This window comes from Mauremys reevesii, linkage group 15, assembly GCF_016161935.1.
Source record: "Mauremys reevesii isolate NIE-2019 linkage group 15, ASM1616193v1, whole genome shotgun sequence".
NCBI lineage: Eukaryota > Metazoa > Chordata > Testudines > Geoemydidae > Mauremys > Mauremys reevesii.
In genome coordinates this window covers 30,681,319-30,705,919 of record NC_052637.1, presented here as the reverse complement: position 1 = coordinate 30,705,919, position 24,601 = coordinate 30,681,319, and the positions used below count along the sequence as shown (strand labels likewise).

General features: G+C 51.1%; 1 protein-coding gene across 13 annotated transcripts in view; it reads right to left on the bottom strand.

Moving 5' to 3' along the window:
- The window catches only part of CASKIN2 (CASK interacting protein 2), a 147,985-nt gene that overhangs the window by 14,922 nt on the left and 108,462 nt on the right, over positions 1 to 24,601 (bottom strand). For all 13 annotated transcript variants that reach the window (XR_005588371.1, XM_039500970.1, XM_039500964.1 and 10 more), the window contains 4 exons: positions 5,713 to 5,764; positions 1,744 to 1,841; positions 1,083 to 1,228; positions 375 to 470 (listed from right to left, as the gene is read on the bottom strand). Coding sequence is in view for 12 of the 13 variants with exons in the window: in XM_039500970.1 (XP_039356904.1) it covers positions 375 to 470; positions 1,083 to 1,228; positions 1,744 to 1,841; positions 5,713 to 5,764 (392 nt within the window). In the remaining variant the exon portion in view is untranslated. The remainder of the gene's footprint in view (positions 1 to 374; positions 471 to 1,082; positions 1,229 to 1,743; positions 1,842 to 5,712; positions 5,765 to 24,601) is intronic.

Sequence of the window (24,601 nt, the reverse complement as noted above, 5' to 3'; positions counted from 1 at the left end):
GGTGGGTAAAACGGAGCTAATGACACTCTCCTCCCTCAGCACAGGGGAGGACGTGCTGTTTGTAAAACCCCTTGGGGTGGAAGGAGCTATCGAAGAACAGAGCACTGGCCGTCACACTGAGCTTCACAGCCACAGCAGGGAGAGAACCCAGATTTTCCTGTCCCAAGACATGACGCTAAGGGAGAACCTCCATCAGTGGCTAGCACCAGAGGGCCTACGACATGCACCAAGGAATTCTGATCCCATCCAGTGGAGGGCAGTGGTGCATTGGCCAGTTCCCTGTAGTATTGTTATTGTGAAGGGGAAGAGACATGGGCCCTAATACAATGCCTCAGTCAGGACGGCGCAGTTTGCAGGCAGGCTGCGGCCTTTACCTTAAGCCGGCCAAATTCACAGGCCAGGTCCAGGGGGGTTTTCTTCGCCTTATTGATGAGACACGGGTTGGACTGGTGCTGGAGCAGCATTTCTGACTGCGGAGGAGTAACAGACATGTAAGGGAGCAATGCAGGCAGGCTGGTGATCATGCCCCATCCAGCAAGCAGCCTCCTGACACCCTCATTCAACTGTTCCCCTCTCCCTACGGCTCCTACCTCCACCCCTCCCTTGGACAGAGCCCTGCTGGGACAGCAGCCTAAGGGGTGCTCTCTGGTGCCTGTGTCAAAGAGCACCCTGTCCCCTTCTGAAAGGCCTGCTCCCTTTCCCCATTTCCACCGCCCCCTGCCTGCATCTCCCCTCCCAGGCAGGACTGCTGGGCCGAGTCCCCTCCAGGGTGGTTTGTGGGAAAGTGGCACGAGGGCCTCCCCAAAAAGATTGTCCCTCCCGCCCAAGCCCGGGAGGAAGCAGTCACGCCGGACGCTGAGTCTGGGTCTCTTGTGAGGCAAGAGGATCACAGGCCGAAGCCTGGAGGCAGCCCAATGCTACGTCACCACTAACTGACACGATGTCACCACACTGCAAACCAGTAGGCCGGTGCAAATGCGGGTGAGAGGCACCAGGAGATTCGGGACCTGGCGCACGTGCTGCTGAGGGCACCTGGGCTCCCACAGCCTCTGTCACCTCTCTCCCCAGGCTCCCTTACTCACCACCTCGTAGTGCCCGTACTGCGCAGACAGATGCAGCGGGATCTGCCCGTCCAGTGATGCCATGTTGACCGAGGCGGCTGCCCGCAGCAGCAGGTGGACTGGCTCCACCCTCCCCTGCCAGGCAGCATAGTGCAGCGGGCGCATCCCTGCGGGGAAGCAAGATCAGGAGGAGGCCAAGAGGGGCCACCTCTCAGCACGACACCGACGCTAGCGATGTGGGAGCCCCGGGGTGGCAGCTGGCAGGAGCTAGGCCTCACGAAGCCCAGGAGCTGAGCTCCCCGTGAGGGTCGAGCACCACACTGACCCCTTCTGAGGCTCCAGATCAGCCCCCCAGCTCAATGTGAATGGAGCTCCCCAGGGTGAGGAGCTGGAGATGACTCTACGGCTGCCATCTCCCAATCCCGCTCACCGCAGCAAAGAGGTCAAAGCAGGGCCTGCAGCGGGCGCTTTGCCCCATGGGAGGGGTCCCAGGTGCACTGCTCCCTCAGGATGGTGGGGGGAAGAGGGCACCTCCACCTGACGCAGGCAGACGGGTGCTCCCAGTCACGGGGAGTGAGGGGGAAGAGGTAGGCTGGCAGACACACTGTCCCCTCCTGGAGGTACGGGGGAGCAGCAGGGAGGGCAGTTAGGGGCCCCAATCGGAGGTGAGCCAGCTGCTTACCATTGCTATCCTTTATGTCAACAGTGGCCTGTGCCTCCAGCAGCAGGGAGATGAGCTCCAGGCTCCCGCCCAGGGCCGCATGGTGCAGTGCTGAGAACCTGAGAACAGCAAAAGACAAGGGGCTCAGAAGCAGCCAACTCTGTGGCTCCACGCCCTGGAAGCCCAGCCCAGCCCAGCCCTGCACAAGGGCAAAGGGGGCCATTTCTCTCCTCTCTCCAAATGCAAAGTGGCTAGAGCCGATTTCCCACTGCGCCTGCATTTTCCAATTCCAGGCAGCTGGTCTCGGTCTAGGCTGCTCCACAGCTCAGGCACTCCCACAGTTCCTGGCCACATTGCTGCTAGAACAGGGGCAAACCCCAGTTCTCCATCAGCCTCCACTTATTACATACACCAGGTCTCTGGTGTAAAGCCATTGAGTTCAGCAGGGCTCTGCCATGGAGGAGTTTGGCACGACGTAGCTGGCAGGACTCTTCCCCCCGCAATCATCTCACACTGGCTCCTGGAGACTTGGTGGTGAGACCCCAAAGCAAGCCGGCACCAGACGCTTGAGGGAGAGGTGCTGAGACCTGGCACACTCGCTACATGGCTGGTGACACCAGCCAGGCCTCACTCTCTTACTCCACCACCTCTCCTGCTGCTGTCTGTGAACAGTTTAGACCAAGGCCCATAGTGCACAGCTCCTGAGAGGGGATGCAGCTTCTCCACAAGGCCAGAACACGCTCTGCCAAATGCCTTGAGTTAGATGGGACTGACCTGATCCTATATGTCAAACTATATCCTGCCCCCCTCACATTTTCCACTGGAAAAGCTCTCCCAGTCCAAGGCAATCCACGCAGTGCTTTCTCTCTCCACCCTCCCCATCTGTTTCTATTTACAGCTGCCCAGCCTGACCCAGCCCAACTCTCACTAAACTCCTAGCAATCCCTCGCCCTGGGAAGCACCTGCTTCCAAATCCCTGTCTCGGAGGCGTCCTCGGTCAGAGCACCCTCTCTGCGTAGCACACTGGCAGAGGTCCTGCTGCTGTGCTCAAACTCTGTCCGTCTCCTGTCGGCCCTGACACTGAGCCTTGGGCAAATTGCCTCTCAGAGTCTCGGTTTTCCTGACAGCAAAATGGGGAGAAAACACCTCCTTGCATCCCCCGGGTTCACGGCTGTTTTCAAGGGACCTGTGAGGGAAGAGGTCTGTGTGCAGTAGGTGCTGAGGAGTTGTCTTATTGTGGGAGCGCCCCTTCCCCGAACACTGCCTCTGCCCTCTACAGACGGACGGAGGGAGGGAACAAGCTAGGCTGGGGCAATTAGAAGAGTCCAGCTGGGGCCAGCTTTGCTCTCTGGCCAGCAGCAGGACAAGCAGGCAGAAAATCCAGCACTTGAGGGGTTTGGCCAGGGGACAGGTTTTCCAGGCGATTCTCGGGGTGTGTGTGTCCCCGTCTGTCCATCCTTCCCACTTCCCTCTTGGCCTAACCCCTCCTGCTCTGCCCCCCCACGGTTGCAGTCTCACTGCCAGCATGGCTGGCTCTCCCCTTGTCAGAAGCCCATGGCAGAGTGTGTGAGGCCAGCTAGAATGAATGAGCCCTGTGTTCCAGGGCTGTGAAAGAGGCCTGTTTGTCTAGAGCACTCCCTCCTTCCCCTGCGCTCCCCCTGCTCCGGGCTGCTTCATTCATGTGAAGGGCTGTGTCTGAGCAAGGGAGGCTCAGCGCCCATGGGGAGCGGCATGGGAATTCAGAGCTTCGCTCCCTTAACGCTCTGGGGCTGGCACGGAACTTTCCCCTGCGAGGTTCGAAGAGCAGGTGAGCTCACTTGGGGCGGCCCCGTGCACCGCAGGAGCTTGTGTGCATCTCATCCCAGAGCTACTCCCGCAGCAGGGCAGCCCAGGGGCCCCGCTAGTCCAGGACCCTGTTTCTAACAGGAGCCAGCAGCAGGCGCTTCAGATGAAGGGGCAAAAAACCCTGGGGTAACCGGCCCACGGGGAAGCTCCTTCCTCACCCCAGGCACATGCGGTACGTCTACACAACACGGCGCAGCAAGCCTCCCAGCCCGGTTCATGCTAGCACTCTCAACATAGCTGTGCAGACAGCACTTTGAAGTTGTGGCTCAAGCGGACGCTCAGGCTCAGAAGCTCACCCGTCCCTAGGCTCCAAAGCCTGAGCCGCAACTTCAAAGCACTGTCTGCACAGCACTAGCGTGAGCCCCGCTGCTTGAATCTGTGGACCCGGGCTGAGAGGCTCGCTGCCACAGGCTGTGTAGACATAACCGTAGTGGCTGGCTCATGTCAGGTACAGGAGTTAGATCTCCTAATATTCTGAAATACCCCCTCTGGTCACTGCATGGTCTCGTTATCCATAGGAATGTCTCGGAGGGAACAGGGCCCAGAGAGAGAGCGAGTGCCCTGACAGCCGGGGCCACAGTGGTCTGACGACTTGGCTAGGAGGTGCTAGCGGTGGAATCCAAAGAAATGGGTTCTAGTCCTGGCTCGGACACTCACATTTGCTGAGCTCTAAGCAACTTTCACTTGTAATCAGAGTCCAGACAGGCCACGCCGCGGAGGGCTAGCTTAGCTACCTAGTGAATGGGCATCTCTGCAGGTGTGTCCTGACCACAGCAGGCCCCCACTGGAGCTTCTACTGTGTTGGCCAGCACTGTTCACTCCTTAACAATCGAGTGATCTGGCCATCTCACTGAGGTCAAATTCAAAACCTTTGTCTCCATTTAAAAGTAAGAAGGAAGGGAAGGAGGAAGGCAAAACTGAAAAACCTGGGAAATTCCAAAGTCAACACATCTTTGTTTCAAAAACCAGCTTAAGGGTTGCTAAATAAACCCTCACTTCCCCCAACGTTTACAAACCCCAAGCCAGGAAGTGTATAGTTAAGGGTGCCGTAAAACCTTATGCTGCTTTCCTAGCAGAACACACACACTCTTCTTATCAAGTCTGATGAAATGCACGACTCCTCATACCATCTCCACCTTCTCTCTGACCCAAAAGAAATATGATTCTTTCATCAGCAATTTCAAAACAATCACACAAAACCCTTCTGGAAAAGGGAACATTCCTCTGGACATTCATAATGGGTCTGACACAGATTGATCAACCTTGCCTACATCTTTACCAAAAAAAATCAATAACTTACCATTTCTCGTTACACTTTTCCTATTCATCTATCTCATTCTCAAGGAACAGCCATCCTAAGTACTTTACCAAAAAATCCTAGTGGTCCATCGCTAAACGCTCTAACTGACAATGTTTCCCATTTAACGCTTAAAAGAAAACGTGTAGGTACCGAAATTAAGTAACAAATATAATACATAAAAAACTGCCACCAGAATTAAGAATTAAGGTGGGGATGAAATATCTTTACATTTGATAAGAACAGTGTGTTTATATTACATTGACTGTGTAACGTTTGTGGTTTTCTTCACTCAGTATCATTTCTGAGAAGTGCTTGGATTTCGTAAGTGGTGAGATAGGCAGGTATGTTGTGATTTAGCAAGCTCAGCTGGTCCTTTAACAGAAGATTTTGGAGAGGGGGTGGAATGTAAATAACGGGTTGGGCTAGAGAGTAATTTCCAAGGGAGCCTATAGAACACATACAAGGAGAAGGGGAGCACTGTGAATTAACACTCCTCCTAATGGGCTCCGGTGCCAGTTCCGCCAGGCTCCATGAGTGGCTTTTACCCCAAATGCTCTGCTCCTGGCAGGCACCATACTGCGCCCATCTCTGGTCCTGGAAAGTTCTCCAAAGCAGGGAGGAGGTTTTAACATGCTGGCGAATATATAGAATGGGCATCTCTGGTCAGTAATATATAGAATAGGCATCTCTGGTCAAGAGGACACACTACATCAAACCCACCAACTGTCCTCTTACTGTTAAACCAACCCTAAACCCACAGCCTAGGATGCTAGCAGCCCAGAGGCACCACCGGCTCACGCCAACATATTACTGAGACTGAATGAGAAGATTCAGGAAACACTCACCCGTCCACGTCCTGGTAATTCACATTCAGTCGCTTGGCTGATCCCAGGAGCTCTGTAGAGAGAAGAGTAGACGGTCAGCGCAGAACTCCCACAACCACTGCTCACTGCATGATGAATGCAGGCTGCATGGGAGAACTCGTCCCACTGGAGCAGGAGAGAGGAGCATCAGCTGAGACAGGGATCACACATGCAGCCCTCTGATGAGAAACTCTGGGAACACTCAGGTCTGTGGGAGAACAGCTGGGGTGCAGCTAGCATTTTGTACACATGCTGCCTGACCCATCTGTTAGCCCTGGAGAACACACCTGCCACCTTTGCACAGTCAGATCAATGATACAGCAAGCACGGTTAGACAGAGGGATATAGAAAGAGGTCAGTGACTGGTCTGAAGAATTAAAAGAACCCGCTAGTTGCCAGAGGAAATACCCCACCTTGTCAGGGTTCCCCGGAGACACCACAGTCCCTGCCTTGCCTGTATCTTAGAGAGAACATTGAGAAGCGAGGCTGAATTTTTACCTCTTCAGTTGAGCAAAGCAGAGCAATCACACACCAAGCTCGCCCTACAGGCCCCACTCTGGTCACTGCCTGATCTAGACCCTCAATTTCTTTCCATAGCAGCTTACCTGTGCCTGCAGGACAATGCTTAATTTCTCTAATCGCTCCCTACGGACCATCCGTGGCTGCAGGGAGGGATGGATATAAGCCCCCAAATCCCCTCACTCTCTCAGACTGTGGCAGACCCCATGGTCCCATGAGAAATTTGAGACTCTCCTACAAATTGGGTTCAGCCTTCCTCCTTGGCCAGGGGATTCCTGGGCCCCAAATCTGGCTCTGGGGTGGCCACTCTTCCCCACGCTCCTGGCTCCTGTTTGTGCACAGAAGCACATCCAGCAGCCCTTTCTAGAGCATCCTGTATGTGGACAGGACAGAGCTTGCCTGTCCCCCAACCCATCGGTACTGACCTCCCTGCGAGCAAGCCAGCGCCTGACCCATCCCTTTGTCGTCTTCTTTCACTCCAGCTTCTTCTGCATTGACCTGCGCGTACCCGACCTGCCTCTAGCCCAGCAGTCCTTGCTTCCTCCGTTCCCTCTGCCACCACTGCTCAACACACCCCATCTCCAGCATCTCCGCAGCCCCTCAAGCTCCTGGTTCGTAGAGCGGGAGCAGCAGGAGCGATCCTGTCGCTTTCACCCAACGGGATGGCACCTCTGTTCGGTTCCCCTATGGGGACGCTCCATTTATAAAGTCCGCTGCCTGGAAAGTGCCGAGCTGGTACATTTCGCTTCCGCCACTGAGCTTCTTACCCGCTTCTTGCTGCCAAGGAATGGCCCACGGACCAGATGGTTGGCATTTTTACTACTAGGGCAGAGGCTGAGGTCACAGGTTGTGAATGTAGAACTGTATTGTCTCCCACATTCCCTTCATCTAACCCACCCCCATGGAGAATCTGGGGTGTGGAGAACTATATAAAGGAAGAGGACCCCTGCCCCGCATCACACACGCTCCCAACTCTCTCCAGCGATGAATTCAAATTAATTCTTTCCTCCTACACGGGGTATTTTATTCTCATCTCGGGGTTTGAGAGCAGATTAAAATCTCTGGAATTTATGTGCTAAGTAAGAATGAAAGGAAGAGGACAAGGTGGTTAAAGGCGTGTATGTGTGGAGAATCAATCATTTCTAGACCAATTTTTGCCCATTGCACTCCCCTGCAATCTGGTGTCAGGTTGGGTCACTCACTGCACCATGCCACTTCCCTGAGGGTCCATTTCCCTTTCAAAGTGCCTATATAGCCAGTGTTTTATATTTCACTGAGTTTCTGTGTCGAGCCACATAGGAAATTTGGGCCCTAAAACAGCCACTCTCAATTTAGGGTAGAATAATTAGCCAAAGCATGGATAGAATTTGCGGGATCAATCATGCATTGCTGGAGAGAGCGCCTCCTCCCTTGAAATTACTGACATCTGTGCCGGCCTCCCTGTACTTCTTCCTCCTGTTGACTCTCCATCTCTTAAGATCTCTCTTTTTCTCCCTCTCACAGTTTCTCTGTAAAATCTGTAAGGAAGATGCCACACGAAATACAGATGTGCTGTATGGCAGGAAAGATGACCCTCGCTAGGTGAACAAGAGAGTAGAATGGGAGAGGGACTCATTTACTTAGGAGAATTATAATGAAAAGGAAACCAAGTAATTGCAGTTTTCTTTGTGTTAATTATTGCAGTTTAAAATGTTTTGTAAATAGGTTAATTAATGCAAAATGGTCTTCAAGTCGCTGTTTGCAGAGGACTCTGAGTAGCGTAACTAGTCCCCACAGCAGAGAAAAGACTGGAGAGATCTAGATGGAATCAGAATAATTAGCTATTCCAGGAATTTTTCATCTTCAAAGTATTAGGCAAACATTAATGCACAGTTCTATGCTGAAGATTGTCTCTATAGACATGACATCTCCTTACTCAACAGACCTGCTCCCTGGGGATGTTTAGTCAGAACTGCTGATATAAAGAACAAAAATAAGTTTTTACTCCCCCCCCCCCCGCCATTACCCCTGCAGAGCCAGCATAGCGAAGGGTTCCGTTCATACTTGTGCATCATCATGAGAGTTACTTACTAAATTCCCATGCCCTACACCTGTGCACCGCCACTGAAGGCTATCAGATTGCACAAGTTTCACTGCGGGCATCACTTGGCACGGGACTTTTTTTTATTGGTGATGATGTATGAGAAGAAAAGAGCCCAGCTTGACTCTCAGATCCCAGGCTGAGTTTGCAGGACTGCCAGTTAAAAAAAAAATAATGTTTTACTTGTGAACTGGCCATATGTGTTCTGAGTCACAGAGACAAAACACGGAACCCCATTATGCCAGTTTTACAGAGTCACTCTCAAAGCAAATTGCTCTTTAATGGCACAGAAGCCTGGAAAGCAGCAAGCTTCTGTTACAAATAGCCCTCATGCTGTCTAGCTTAATGTTCTGGAATTGTTCCTACGGGGGGAGGTTCCAGGAAAAGCTGTTGGGGAATTTAAAAGGGCATGGTCAAAATAAAAATGACAGACATAATAAATAAAATTTTCCTTACCTTTTTGTTTGTTTGTTTGTTTTTTTAACCGAAAACAACATTTTAAATGAGTCAAACAACTTTACATCTGTGCTGATTGGTGCCACAGAAATGCCCAATCAATCAATCATTTACTTTGCATCATGTATGCTGTTTGTTTACTTTTTGCCCTATAGGCAGCTTGGGCAGAGGAATTAGGCTGGTCAGTTCCACTTTCTGGAGTTTATATCCATCCACTTTAGCTGATGCCTGACGCTGGAAGGGGGGTTTGCTGAAGGGAAAATGCCTGCTAAAAAGACGGGATCTTTAAGAATTCTAAAAAACACGCAATTATTGGTCGCATGCACTATCAGCAAGACATACTAAGGGGCTCACTCTCCAAAGGCCCATGTGAGTCTAGGACAGAGCTACAGCGACAGGTAATGTGCAGGTAGATACAGCACAGTGACTCTACTAGAGGTTTGATTTCTTGTTTTTAAAATGGTAGGCGGATTTGGTGTAAGTTAGATGGGAGGCTCTTCCAGGTGCGAATGAGACAGCAGATGGAGCTGTGATGAAGTGAAAGAGAAAGAACACCTCCCTAGAAAGAAGAAAAAAGAATGATACTCTCTTTTTACCTCAGCCCCAAACTTTTCAACAAACTCTCTACAGAAAATTTCTTCTCAGCCAAGCCGGATGCATTGAGACATCAACAGAGCGCCCCATGCTCTTCAAAACAGCAGCCCAGAAGGGATCCCATTCAAACCTGGATCCATGGAGCAGCAGCATAAGCAGATGTGCTGACTGCGAGGGTGACCAGAAAGCAAATGTGAAAAATCGGGACGGGGGTGGGGGTAATAGGCGCCTATATAAGAAAAAGCCCTGAATATCGGGACTGTCCCTATAAAATTGGGACATCTGATCACCCTACTGACTGCACACTGGAAGCCACTGCCCCTTCCTCACAGAGCATTGCTGTACCTCTCCCTCCACTGACACAAGCAGGAGGATCCTAGGGGCCCTACTAGACTTGTTTGTGAAGGTTAGCAACAATCACAGCTCAAACAGCCCCCTGCCCCCTGAAATTCCATTACCGAAGCATCGTCAAGGGAAAGTGGCCTGGAGACGCCTGGACTAAAAAGCAGAGCTGCGATGAGGTAAGCTTCTCTCCCCACCCTCCCCAGGGGTGCAGCTGTCAACATCTGTAAGGCAGAATTCCTGAGATTTAACTCTCCGCACAGAGGAGAATTCCTCAAATTAGTTCTTCATTCCAGAGTGCCAGATAGCGCCTAACCAGGGTACCACACAGGGGGAGGAGCCAAGAGGTACTAACAGAGGACTGGCTAGCAGATGCAGAAGAGAAAAGAAATGGTCATAACTTGCACATCTTTAGCACTTTCCATCCAAGGAGATCAAGGCATCTCCCAGACAGTAATGAATTACAGCTCACATGCTTCCTGGGAAGGAGGTGCAGAACTTACCCCCATTTTACAGGGCTCAGAGAGGTGAAGTTACTTGCCCTAAATCATACAGAAAGTCAGTGGCATAGCTGGGATTAGAACCCAGGCATCCGGACTCCAAAGCCCCTTGTGGATGAGAGGGTGTGACTGATGGAAGAGAGAAAAAGATGGGGGTGGGGAAAGGGGTTGTGAGATAGAGAAGGAGGGGAAGAGAGAGAATTCAGAAGAGGGTCATAGATTGGAGGGGAAAAGGAACACAGGAAGTCAGCCTAACATTTGAAAGCCATTCTGGCCTCCAGCTGCTCCTCTGCGCCATCCACAACCAAAGTTGGCCTCTTCTTGAACAGCTGATGCACAAGGACAGCCCCAGGAGACAGGGACCCTAGTTATCAAAGCACTTGGCAGGCCAAGATTATTTACAGTGGACAGAGAGGTTCCTCTGCCCTGGCCACATAAATCAGCCAGGCTACAGGAAATTTCATTCCCATTTCCAAAAGGTTAGTGCTTTCCCATCCAAGGAATTAGGAAATCCTGGGACAGAGCATGGTGCTTCAGGGAAACGATGGCACTGAAAGATTCGGAAGGGGCGGGGGGAATTCATCACTGCCTGGCAAACACTTTGCACCCCTGATCAAGGCATATCATGGAAACTAAGGCTTCTTGGCACAACAGAGCCAGGAGAGATGGACAACTAAAGCCATAAAACAACCCTCTCCTCAACATTGTCCCATTACCTAGAGCCCTAACAGAATGCATGACTAAACCAAGCAGGATTAGCATGGGATCCCAGCCCAGAGAGGAGAGAGCAGTGGGTCAGGGCCCTCCCTGGTGAACCCAATTCTCTAACTGGAAGTCATGCAAGAAAACATTCCCTAAGAGCACTGTCTCTAGTGGTGACAATGTTAGTGTGGGGGGGGTGTAGCTCAAAGGCTCAGGCTGATAAAGAAGTGCCCAAGATCGCTGCCTCCTGTACAGCCCCAGGAGCGGGACAACCAGGGGCCGAGGAGATACAACACAGCTGGTCTTGTACCAAACTGGATCCCAACCAGATTTACAGTCAGAGATTTCACTGTCACTTACGGAGTGCTGGGCGCTTTGCAGGGACAGCAGCGCAGTCCTTGCGCCGAGAAGCGTATCGGCTATGCCAGGGACGAAGCACAAGCTCAGTCACACGCCCATGGGGGGGACGGGTACTTTTCAAGGCTTTGTGGAAGAACGGGGGCTCAGAGCAGGGATCGGCCTGATGCACCAAGTTCTGACTTGGAGCCGTCACGTCCCCCAGCTTGGAGCATGGAGGTGTTGGCCCTGGGCCCAGGTCTGGTTCTCAGGAGGGACCTGAAGACAGAGTCAAACACTAAATAGCAGCTCAGGGAAGAGAGGCCTGGGCAGGACGTTTTGTCGTCACATCCTTTCATTCTAAGGGTTTAACTGGAAACAGCAGAGGAGATGGGGAGGGGGCAGATTCCCGCTCTCCAGAGGTTTGTGCCCCAAACCTGGCCTGGGGCCTCTGCCACAGGGAGTGGGTAACAAGGGGTGGAGAACGGGACATTGTCTAAAATCTCCACATCTTCAAACTTTCTCCCTGCGAGAGGCCTGAGACAGGCAAATAGGACATGGGCACATCCAAGGTGCCTTCTGCATGTGCTAGTATTGGGTCAGCGTTTACAGCCACAACTGAGGTACTGAATTTGGGAAACACCCCCCCATCCCACCAGCGCATTGTGCAGTGCTCGGCGCCTGAGGGCAAGCAACCCAGCTGCAGGTTGTGCAGTGGACACGCCACCCATCCCCCCATACCTGTCTCCCATGCCCCCTCCAATACCCCTCTCCTCCCTCCCACCCCACTCATACACACTCCTTCCTTCATTCGCCCCACCCAGCTCTCTGCCTCTCTCCCTCCCTGTCAGCCTGTTTATATTCGTCACAAGCTAGAGGCTCTGAGGAGAAACCCCAAGGCCCAGCCTCCTCCTCCCATCTCGGGGGTCCTTATCAGTGCCTGGTCCTACCTCTCCTTTGGCCCATTTCCCCATCGCACTGAGAGATGCAGGGGCCGGTTCCCACGGCGATATTTTGGAGTGTGGTGGGGGGAGCCACAGCGTGGGGTTCTCATGCAGAGCGCTCTCTCACAGCCGGCTATTTGGGAGGCGTGGCACTGGCCTCTGAGACCACAGGACTGGGCAGGCCCCTTGCTGGGAAACATCTGCCGAGCTTGTGGGCTGTGTGCTCTGGTGAGCATCCTGCAGTGCCCCTGTGATGTGGTTGCCTGACCTTTCAAAGGGACCTCATGGCCCTCAGTTGCCTGCCTTTGGTTTCCCCAATCTCGTCATCCAGGGCTGAAAACCCTCCAGGCCAGACACTCTCTCTCATGCCGTGTGGCTCCCATCTCCAGCAGAGAACAGGCTCAAGTCCAGGAAAGAAAGCCAGGACGAGACCCAGCGGGAATCCCAGAGCTTTTGACTCACCCGCCTCTGAGGGGAGACACCTGAAAATTCATTGCTCCCCACAGACCTTCCCAAACGCGTTAGGAGGACCAGTGGGACCTGTGGTTCAGCCCTCATCCCAAAAGGGTGAAATGGAGCATGGACAGGGCCAAGGGAGCTTAGGAATGGGTGAGAGAAAGACATGGGGAGAGTCGGAGACAGAATCTGCCCTGTGACAATTGAGATGGACTTTGTGCTGAATTTCACTTGATGCTAAGGGGAAAAATCCCACCCCCATCAAGGAAACCACTTGCTGCAGAGGCACAGGACTGCACCAGAATTTGCCCATCCCAGTGGGTTCTTTATACCCATTTGCCTTTGGCGTCACCTTCTGGCCATGTCACAAGTGCCCTGTGTGTCCCTGAGCCCCCATCTCTCCTGCCAGGTCCGGGGTCCCTCCCACAGTTTCTTTCCTCAGGGCAAGACTCTGAGACAGGATTTTCCTTTACTCTGCTCACACTCCCTGCTCTGCCCTAGCTCTGAATCTCTCTCAGCTGCTGGTCCTCCCACTCCTGCCTTGCCTGGGTGAGACGAGCCCTTAGGGGAAGCCAGTAAGCACCCGTGATCTCATTTGTTGCCCAGGGGCAGACAGGATGGGAGCGCCAGCCAATTAGTTACACATGCCCATTGAAACGGTGCCCTTTTCAAAGGGAACTCGGCCTTGGCTTGGATTTTCTCAAAGACTTTAAGGCAGGGGTGGGCAAACTATGGCCCGGGGGCCACATCCGGCCCTTCAGATGTTTTAATCCGGCCCTCAAGCTCCCACCGGGGAGCGGGGTCTGAGGCTTGCCCCACTCTGTGCCGTGGTTCTGTGCGGCTCCCAGAAGCAGTGGCACGTCCCCTCTTCGGCTATTATACATAGGGGCAATCAGGGGCTCCGCACGCTGCCCCTGCCCCAAGCGCCGCCCCCATAGCTCCCATTGGCCAGGAACTACAGCCAATGGGAGCTGCAGGGGTGGCGCCTGCGGACGAGGCGGCGCGCAGAGCCCCCTGGCTGCCCTTATCTGTAGGAGCCGGAGAAGGGACATGCCGCTGCTTCTGGGAGCTGCTTGAGGTCAGCGCCGCCCGGAGCCTGCGCCCCTGACCCCCTCCTGCGCCCCAACCTCCTGCCCCAGCCCTGATCCTGCTCCCGCCTCCGAACCCCTCAGTTCCAGCCCAGAGCACCCTCCTGCACCCCAAGCCACTCATCCCCAGCCCCACCCCAGCACCCGCACCCCCAGCCAGAGCCCTCGCCCTGCCCCCCCGCACTCCAACCCTCTGCCCCAGCCCCCTCTTGCACCTTGAACTCCTCATTTCTGGCCCCACACCACAGCCTGCACCGCCACATGGAGCCCTCACCCCCTCCCGCACCCCAAACCCCCAATTTTGTGAGCATTCATGGCCCGCCATACAATTTCCATACCCAGATGTGGCCCTTGGGCCAGAAAAAGTTTGCCCACCCCTGTATTAGATCCTGAGCAGGTGGGAAAGACCTATCAGCCAAACACCTGGGAAAGAAAACTCAGAGCCCTCCCCATCTAGTATCCAATCACCATCTGTTGGGGATATTTGCTAATAGCACTCATGGATGGGCCATATGCCATTGTAGACAATCTCATAATATCCCACACACCCCATAAATTTTCCAAGCTCATTCTTGAAACAAGTTAGGTTATGTGTCCCTATGACTCCCCTTGGAAGACTGTTCCAGAACTTCACTCCCCTGATGGTTAGACCATCTAATTTCAAGGTTAAACTGGTTTGGGGCCAGTTCATATCCATTTGTTTTTGTGCCAACATTGGCCATTCACTTAAATAACTCCTCTCCCTCCCTGGTGGTTATTCCTCTGGTGTATTTATAGAGAGCAATCATATCTCCCCTAACCTTCTTTTCATTAGTCTAAACAAGCCAAGCTCCTTAAGTCTTCTTTAATAAGGTAGGTTCTCCATTCGTCTGATCATCCTAGTAGCCCTTTGCTACACTTATTCCAGTTTGAATTCATCTTTCTTAAACATGGGAGATCAGAATTGCATACACTATTCCAGATGAGGTCTCACCAGTGCATTATACAATGGTAATAACACCTCCTTATCTCTACTGGAAATACCTTGCCTGATGCATCCTAGAATTGCATTAAATCTTTTCCATGGCCGCATCACATTGGCAGCTCATAGTCACTCTGAAAACGACAATACACCATGTCTTTCTGCTCCTCTGTCATTCCAAATGATAAATCCCCAGCTTATAGCAAAAATTCTTGTTTCTAGTCCCTAAGTGCCTGACCTAGCACTTTGCACTATTAAATTTCATCCTATTTCCTTCTATTACTTCAGTTTCCAAGGTCATCCAAATCTTCTTATATGATATTTCAGTTCTCCTCCATTTTGGCAATACCTCTCAACTGTGTGTCATCCACAGTCCCACTTTTTGTGGGAAGGTCATTAATGAAAATGTTAAATAACATTGGTGCCAAGACCCATCCTTGAGGAACTCCACTAGTAACTTCCCTCCAGCCTGACAGTTCACCTTTCAGCATGAGCTGTTGTAATAGTCTCTTTAACCAGGTCCTCACCCACTTTTCCAATCCTGTATTAATCCCCATTTTCTCCAATGTAACTAATAAATTCCCACGTGGAATTGTATCGACTGCATTTCCTTTGTCTGGAAAATCAGTTTTCGCAAAGAGAGAGATCAGGCTAGTCTGGCACGATCTACTTTTAGTAAAACCACATTGTATTTTATCTCAATTACCATTTACCTCTATGTCTTTAATTACTCTTTCTTTCCAAATTTGTTCCATTTGAGGTCAAACTAACGGGCCTATAGTTTCCCAGATCACATTTTTTTCCTTTCTTAAATATATGTATATGTACGACCCCCGAGCTTACAGATTCTTTAAAAATCATTGCTATTGGGCTTGCTCCTTTTATATTCCTGGATGGCGATTATCCGTGCCCACTCCTTTGGTCCCACCAAGCTTTTTGAGTTTGGCTTCCACATTGGAGGTGGTAATTTCTGCTTCCATATCCTTGTTCTCATTAGCCACTGTGCCACTGCCCCAAGCTCCTAATTATCCTTATTAAAAACTGGGGGATACCTAGGGGTTGGGGCATATTTTGAGAATCTTTAGTCTCCATCCTCTCTTCAGTTCTTAGTAGTCCCACTTCTTCTTTCCTTGTTTTCTTTTTACTTATGACTAAAGAACCTTTTACTATTGGTTTTAATTTTAATTATATTTTTTGCCAGGTCCAACCCTGCTTGGCTTTTGGCCGTTCTCACTTCTTTCTTACACACTTTCTGACATCCAAGAGGTAGCTTTCTTTGATGATCCATCCCTTCTTGGCCTTCTACTCTCTCTTAATAACCTCTTTGACATGCTTGTTCATCCAGTTTGGTCTGCAACCCTTTCCTACAAATGTTGTCCCCTTGCTTGAGAAGCAGGCTCCAGATAGTTTCTGCACTTTTGACAAATTAATTCCAAACCTCCTCCATATTCAGATCCTTGAGTTCTTCAGTCCAGGCAACTTCCCTAACTAATTCCCTTAATTTCTTTTTTTAATTTACCCTTTTGAAATCAAGGACTCTTGATTTTAGGCCCCCTTCCACTGGCTGAATTTCAGACTCCCCCTCCCTCCTGGCTCCTCTGGAGGCACAGAGCAGACAGCTGGGACTGGAATTCTGCAGACACAGCAGAGTCACTGGCTGGTTGCAGGAAGAAGGGGGAAGATGACTATGAATGCTCAGGTACAGTTAGCATAATAGGCCCAATCCTGCAGAGTGCTGGCTGTCTTCAACGACCAAGTCACCGCCCTTCCCTGTGCCTGAGCTTTCCCACCCGAAAGGGGAGATAAGACGACCCCTCTCTTCCAGGGGTGCTGTGGCACTCTGTCAGCTGATGTTTACTAGGTGCCTGTTGTCTCAGGAGCATCAGCAAGGCAGTGGGAACATGCAGGTCCAGGGCTGCAGATTGCTGAAGGGGACGGGAGAGGCAGGGCAGGCAGCTCACCTGCGTTTGTGGCAGGCGTGCCAACATGAACTCTTATTTACCTCCCTCTGGGCACTTGGCCCATGGTGCTGGTGCCAAAGACAGGCGTGTCCTCGCCTAGCGCTCGTGGCGTGGGCGTGACAGACAGCCCGTCGGTTGGTGCTGTATGGGCACGCTCAGGGGAGTGAGTCACGCTACACTCCCGCCACCTGCCCCTAGAAGTTAACCCTTCACTGCCCACTCCAGCTCTCTTGGGGTCACTGGCAGTTCCTGGGGTCTTAAAGGAGACATTGGCTAGCTATTCCTAAAAGGTGGGAATATGAAGGCTTTACACACAGACACGCACCCCCTATCCCTCTCTGCTGCAACATCTGATTTCGGACTTTGAACTGGGTAGAACTGAACTATTCCAAAGTGCATTTGCAAAGGCTCTGAAATCACGTTTTGCTGCCCCACCCGTCAGCCTATTGTTGATGCCAAACCAACCTCTCTCTCTTTTATTCACTGGATTTTGATGCCCTTTCCCACCCCCCCGCCCCCATGGCATTCTCGGCAAGTACTGCCTAATGCCAGGTCCAACAGGGGCTTTAGTGAAAGCTAGGTATGGCCTCAAAAGGGCAGAAAGCTCTGCAGTTTGGAAACAGTACATTTCTGTGATTGGCATCACAGCCATGGGATCCAAAAATGGAGCATCGCCCCAACTCCAGCCCCACTGTGCCCTATGGGAGCATGGGTGAGCCTTCCAGCTGTTATAAACCTATCAACCACTTTGCTGCCTGACCAACAAGATCTGGAGAGGGGAGAGGAGCTCAGATTAGTGGGAGGGGGGAGGGAGAAATTCCAGATAGAACTGAGCAGGGGAACTGTACGGACTAGGGGAGTTTCACCGAGTTTGCCTAGTGTAACAGACTGACAACCCCAATGGCTCATTCCCCAGCCAGCAGCCACTGTGGAGTAACTGGGCAGAATGTTAATTCCTACTTTCGAACCAATATCCATCAGGGAAAGACGACCTCAGAGTGGCTCATAAAAGTTTAACCTCGGGTAGTGAATAACATAGCACACGCGCCCTTGGAAGTGAGACCCTTCAGTGAGCCCTCTCCTCTGCCATGTACAAGTGCTGAGAAAACAGTCCTTGCTACATTGAAAAAAGGGGGCTCAACGGGTGCATCCTTTGCCTCCAGCAAATACATTCCATGAAACGTGCTCCTCCATTCGATGAAGGAAAGTAAGTGCAGGTGATCTACTTTGCAGGGAAAGAGAGCTAATAACTGATGACATCAAGAAGGTTGAGTTGTTCAATTCCTATTTTGCCTATTTAGGCTTCACTAAAAAGATTAATGGTGACCAGATACTCAACACAATTAATACTAACAACAAGGGGGGAGGAATGCAAGCCAAAATAGGGAAAGAGCAGGCTGAGAATACTGAGATAAATTCAATGTATTCAAGTCTGCAGGGCCTGATGAAATTCAGGCTAGGGTACTTCAGCAACTAGCTGAAGCAATCTTGGAATAGTTAGCAATTGTTTTTAAGGACTTCTGGAGGACAGGAGAGGTCCCATTGGGCTGGAGAAGGGCAAACAAAGCGGACCAGGGGAATTATAGACCAGTCAGCCTAACTGTGATACCTGGAAAGATACTGGAACAAAAGTATTAACCCATCAATTTGTAGGCACCTGAAGGATAATAGGGTTATAAAGGAATAGCCAGCCCAGATTTGACAAGAACAAATCATACCAAACCAACCTAATTTCCTTCTTTGACAGGGTTACTGGCCTAATGGATGGGGGCGGGGAAGCAGTAGTCATAATATATCTTGATTTTAGTAAGGCCTTTGACACAGTCCCACATGACATTCTCACAAGCAAGCTAGGAAAATGTGGTCTAGACAATACTATTCTAAGGTGGATGCACAACTGCTTGAAAGACCATATGCAAAGCATAGTTATCAATGGCTTATCAATGGGAAGGTGCATCTAGTGGGGTCCCACAGGGATTAGTCCTGGGTCTGATACTATTCAATATTTTCATTAATGACTTGGCTTATGGAGTGGAGAGTGTGCTTATAAAATTTGTAGATGACACTGGGTTGCAAGCACTTTGGGAGGGCAGCATTATAATTCAACATGACCCTGAGAAATTGGAGAATTGGTTTTAAATCAACAAGAGGAAATTCAATAAAGACAAGTGCAAAGTACTACACTTAGAAGGAGGGGAATCAAATACACAGCTACAAAATGAGGAATAACTGGCTAGGTGGTAGAACTGCTGAAAAGGATCTGGGGGATACAGGAGTCAACAATGTGATGCAGTTGTGAAAAAAGCTAATATTCTGGGGTGTATTCACAGGAGTGTTGTATATAAGACACAGGAAGTCACTGTCCCGCTCTACTCACCACTAGAGAGGCCTCAGCTGGAAGACTGTGTCCAGTTCTGGGTGCCACACTTTAGGAAAGATGTAACAAACTGGAGAGAGTTCAGAGGAGAGCAACAAAAATGATAAAAGGTTTAGAAAACTTAACCTATGAGGAAAGGTTAAAAAAACTGGGCATGTTTGAAAAAGGTGACTGAGGGGGAAGCTGATAAGTCTTCAAATATATTGAGGGCTGTTATAAAGAGGACAGTCGTCAATTGCTCTCCAGATCCACTGACAGTAGGACAAGAAGCAGCAAAGGAGATTTAGGTTAGATATTAGGAAAAATTTTCTATGTCTAAGGATAGTTGGACTCTGAAATAGGCTTTCAAGGGAGGCTGAATCCCCATTACAGGAGGTTTTTAAGAACAGTTGGACAAACACCTGTCAGGCATGGTCTAAGGTTTGTTTGGTCCTGCCACAAGGCAGAGGGCTGCACTTGATGACTTCTCGAGGTCTCTTCCAGCCCAACATTTCTGTGATTCTATGAGCGTGCACCCTCCTTCACCACAAGTTGCATGAGGTTGACAGTGAAAAAACATGCTCTCCAGCAGCAAGGGGCCTATCTGCATACCAGGTACACCCCGGAAAGCACACGCTTACAGAACAATCCTTTCACTTGAGTCTGTGACATGAGACCTGTCCCTTTCCCTGTGTCCTAGGACACAGAGTCCCTCAGTGCAGGACACTCCATGCATCCCAGCGCTCGGTACACAAGCATCTCTAGCACATCTTTTTTGTTTCTGGGCCACAATCCTGTGGCAATGGTAGTTATGAAAAGGTAAAAAGGCGGTGCGGGAAAGAACATGTGCTCTTAGTCTGAGAGTACAAGCTACCTGTGCACAGCTCTGGGAAAACAAACAGGAGGAGGCTGCTGATTAGCGACTACAGCCAGTTTATTGGCTTATCAGCTTCGATCAGGCAGAAAGACAGCTGCTGGCACTACTTTCAGTTACGTGCAGCTCGCCCTGTGGGCAGCCAGCTTAACCCTACCATGCGTCGCCTAGTCCGCCTACCTGTATGGAACAACCCCAGAGGAGGAGTCATGCCTTGATTTGGCCTTGGGGCTTGCAGTGACCTCCCTGGCAATATCAGTCATGACTATTTGTTTTAGACTGCAGGGAGGATAAAGCCGGTCCCCTCTGAAGGGTGGAGAATTTAGTCACTCAGGAGAGATTTGCAGCCTCATAGGAAATTGGGACGTTAGAAGGTGACACAAAGCAGAACAGGACAGGGGTCATCTAAGGGTATGTTCACACTGCACGGGAAGGTGTGATGGTAGCACGAACAGGCACACCCTGTTGTGGCGGCACACTGGCAGGCTTGTACTCCACCTGCTAGCCAGTGCGGCCATGCCTACGCTCTTATTGTTACCCTGGCTAGTTAGATTAAAGCTAGCATGGGTATTCTTTACCTTCACTTACAACGTAGGCAACCTGAAGTGGTTTTCGTTCGCCCAGTCCCCTTCCGTAAGACCAATCCCTTAACATTTCCATAGCATCTTCCATCCCAAAGCATTTTACAGACTATACTGCATGTATCCAGTGTCTTCCACCTGAGGACCTCAGAGCACTTTAACAGCTAAGCCTCACAGCTCCTTGTGAGTTAGTTAAAGATTATCACTGTTTGATTAATGGGAAATAACCTCAGGCACAAAGAAATGAAGTAACTTGACCAAGACTGCACAGTGAGTCAGCGACAGAGCTGGGAACAAGGACCCAGGTCTCCCAATCCCAGTCATCTGCTCTAGCCACTAGACTGAACCCCATGTCATTTCAATGATCACTGAAATGCAGCTGCCTCCAGGGAGAATGTGGCAGCCATTCTATGCCAGTAATGCAACAACTTTTAGGAAAGCGAAGGGAAGAATAACTTCCCCAGAGTGAATTTAGGTGCCGTTAGCCAAACTGGAAGCTAGCCAGGACCCCAGGATTAACACCTGCGCTCGTGTGAAAATGCCATGGGATCCTTACTAACCACAAGGGGCCAGTGCCTTGGTTTGTGGTCTCCTCGGTACCATCCACACCTACAAATGTGTCCCCCACAAACCAAACTGCTAAGCCCCTGATGAGTGGGTCTAATAAGGTGCGGAGCCAGTGCCAGCTGCCGCGCTACACGGCTCGTTCACAGATTCACTGGATCAGACCTTTCGGGGAGGCTGGCTCGAGATCACAGTAGTGACCTCTAGGGCAATGGTCTCCAAACTTTTTTGATCGCACACCCCTATCAGTAAAAAATGTTTGAGCATGCACCCCCAGTATATGTATATTTATGTATACATGTACTGCTATACTAATATATTATGTACATTATAAAACATACAAAAAAAACTTTTAAAAGGATGAGATAAAGATGAAATAAGCAATATTTTTAAAATATTTTTATTGTATTTTATTAATGGTACAAAAAACCTTGTTGCTCTCACAAAATTATTATTAATAATACTATTTTGAGTGAGAGCAATCTGATTGAATAGGTTTCATTATTGTTGATAATCTTGGTTTAACACTTTGGGATACAGCGATTCGAAGGTCTGGATTAGGGTTAGGGTGCAGGAGGGCGCTCAGAGTGGCGGTGCGGGGGCTGGGAGGAAATTAGGGAGTTAGAAGGTGCTCAGGGTGGGGGTGCGGGAGGAAGCTCAGGGCTGGGGCAGGCAGGAGGTGCAGAGCACTTACCTGGGGCAGCTCCTGTTTGGTGCAGGGGGTGTGCAGGTGGCTCTGCGCAGCGCGGCACCTCCCCCTGGGCTGCGATTCTGGGAGCTGCTTCCCCCGGAACAAAGGGGCTTTAGGGGCTGCAGGGCCCTGGGCTAAGGGGGCCCCGGCTTGCAGCTCTAAAGCCCTTTCGGCATGCAGCCCTGCGAGCACGGGCCGGAGGACTCAGGAGGAGCAGCGGTAGCCGCACAGCCAATGGCCAGAGAGAAGCAGCCGCTTCTCTCCAGCCAGCTTTGAAGGGGGAAGCGCTGCTTCTCTCCAGCCGCTGGCTGTGCGGCTGCCCCTGCTCCTACGCGGGCCGGAGGACTCAGGGCCACATTCCGAAAGGGGCTTTAGAGCTGCAGGCCGGGGCCCCCTTAGCCCAGGGCCCTGCAGCCCCTAAAACCCCTGCGTTCCAGGTGGCCCTGCCTGCAGGGGGGTTCCCCGCTCGCTCGTTCCCTCCCTCCTCCGGCCGCCCTTTCCCCCCCACAGCAGTGTTCCTCCTGCCGCGCCCCCCAATGGATCGTCTCACGCACCCCACTTTGGAGACCACTGCTCTAGGGAAACACAGGACGGTCTCAAGGGCACAGAGTGGCATAGACAAGGAAAGCACACGTGGAGAGATGGGTCTGAGCAGTGCATGAGGCAGGATCTCAGCATCCCGTTGGTTTCCAGTCAGTGGCCTTGTCCAGTGAGGAATTTGATGCACGAGAGACCACAAGGGACTCACCCAGCCCACAGCCCGCAGCTGAACCTCCATTTAATCACAAGCCATCTCCTCCCAGATTACCCTCACTGTGCCAGAGTCTGGGAGTGCTGCAGACGACACAGCAGCCTTCCCATCTATTGCTGTGTCTGAGCAGGGTCAGAGAACCATATGCTTCAGGTGCCCACAAGCTGCTCAGAGCCGGTCACGCACAAGCCCAGCTCCTGATCTCAGTTACGCTGGTGTCAGTCTGGAGTAACCCCATTCAGGTCAAACATTCTGGACTGACACCAACAATCTAAATCTAGCTGCTGCTTCCTCCGTCTAACATTTCCAAGATCTACCCTTTTCCGCCCATACAGGCTGCCAAAGTTCTTGTCCAAGCCCTTGTCATCTTGCACCTTGAATTTCATACAACTGTTCCAATGCTGCTCCCCTCACGGTCATTCAAAATACTGCAATTACACTCACCTTCCTGACTCTCAGCGCCCCTTCCCCTCCCTCCTCTGCATCAGACACAAGCTCCTTGTCTGTAACTATGGCCCTTCATGATTTAATCCTGCCTTGCCTATCAAGTCAAGTAGCTTATGGCAAGGTGGATCCTGTCTTTGCTCTGTCAATGCTTCTGCCTTTGATCCCCTGGGTGTCAGATTCTCCTACGAACACCACTGTGTTTTCACACACGCTGCCTCTTACACCCAGGAAGCACTCCTGGCCAAGCTCCAAAACCAACACCTTTGTCCTCTTTACAATTCACCTCTCCTGCGATGCCCCAAAAACGCTGTCGTCTGATACTGGTTAGGCTGGTGGCCAGCTCTAACCACTGATTTCCACATAACAGGCCTCCTTTATTGTTCCCCACCCCGTCCATCTCTTTCATCCACCTGTTACAATCTAGAATGACAAGGCATGAATTGCCTGGGGCAGGGACAGTCATGGTTTCACTTGTTTGTACAGCACCTAGCACAGTGAGGGAATCCATCTTGGGAGGGGCGTCTATTACAGTAGCACCTAATCTGTCCTAGAAAGGACATCCCACGTGGCCAGTCTGTGTTAGGGTGCATGTCAGCGGAGTACGGGATCTGTGCGCTGCACCCCAGGGATGAATAGGGGAAGGGGGTTGTGAGGCTGAAGACATTTGCCTTCCCCCTTTGGCTGGCCCTGGGCTGGAGTAGAGGGGATGATTTGCAGTGCATATATGCACTGAGCCTTCCCAGTCCAGAGAAGAGGAGTATGCATGCAGGACTCAGGACCCAAAGCAGCAGGGACCACAGAATGATCTGGGAGATTTTTTTCCCCCTTTAGCTTGTACAGGAAAACCAGTCAAATAGAACCCATTTTTTAAAGAAATTAGAAACAACAGGCAGATGCTGAAGGGCTGTTCCATGCTATTCTGCCTCCATCAGCACCTTCAGATAAAGACGGGGGCAGGGAACAGTGGGAGGAGAGGAGAGATTTGCAATGCAATATCATGATTACTAAGCCAAAACGTTGGGCAACTCCACCACTGGCTAAAATGCAACCTGAGGCAAAGCTCCTGCACCCTTCCCTGCCTGATCCCAATAGGAGTCAAGGTGCCACCACACAGAACTCTCAAAAGCAGAGCAGGAAAACAAACATGAGGCTCATTAAATCCCAACACCCCACAGAACAATGAAAGGAAGGCCAAGGTGGAAAGCCCCAGCCCCATCCGCACGGCTGGGAACGTGCAGCTCTCACTTCTCGACCTGGCGTGGCTGCACTGAGATCGTAGTTGCTAAGGAAATAGCACAGAGGACCAGCTCCTCCGAGGGAAGAGGATGCAGGAGGCGGGGTTGGTAATGGACAGAGGGCAGGGCTGCACCATGGAATGCAAAGCCATTGCACAAATGGATTTGCCAAGGACTATTTCATTGCACAAATCTCTTATCTCCATCCTATCATGCCCACAAAACCCCTCGGCCTGGATTTTGATCCCCACATCCACAAACCATGTCCAGCTTTAGCCCCACTGCCCATTATGGCCTGGTCTACACTGGCTAGGGAAACCATGCTAGCACCTTCCCAGCTAAGCGTGTTCAAGCACCATTCTCACTAGAAAGGGGACAATAGGATTTCCTTACCCAGAGCAGATAGGGAATCTGATACTTTATACTTCTTACC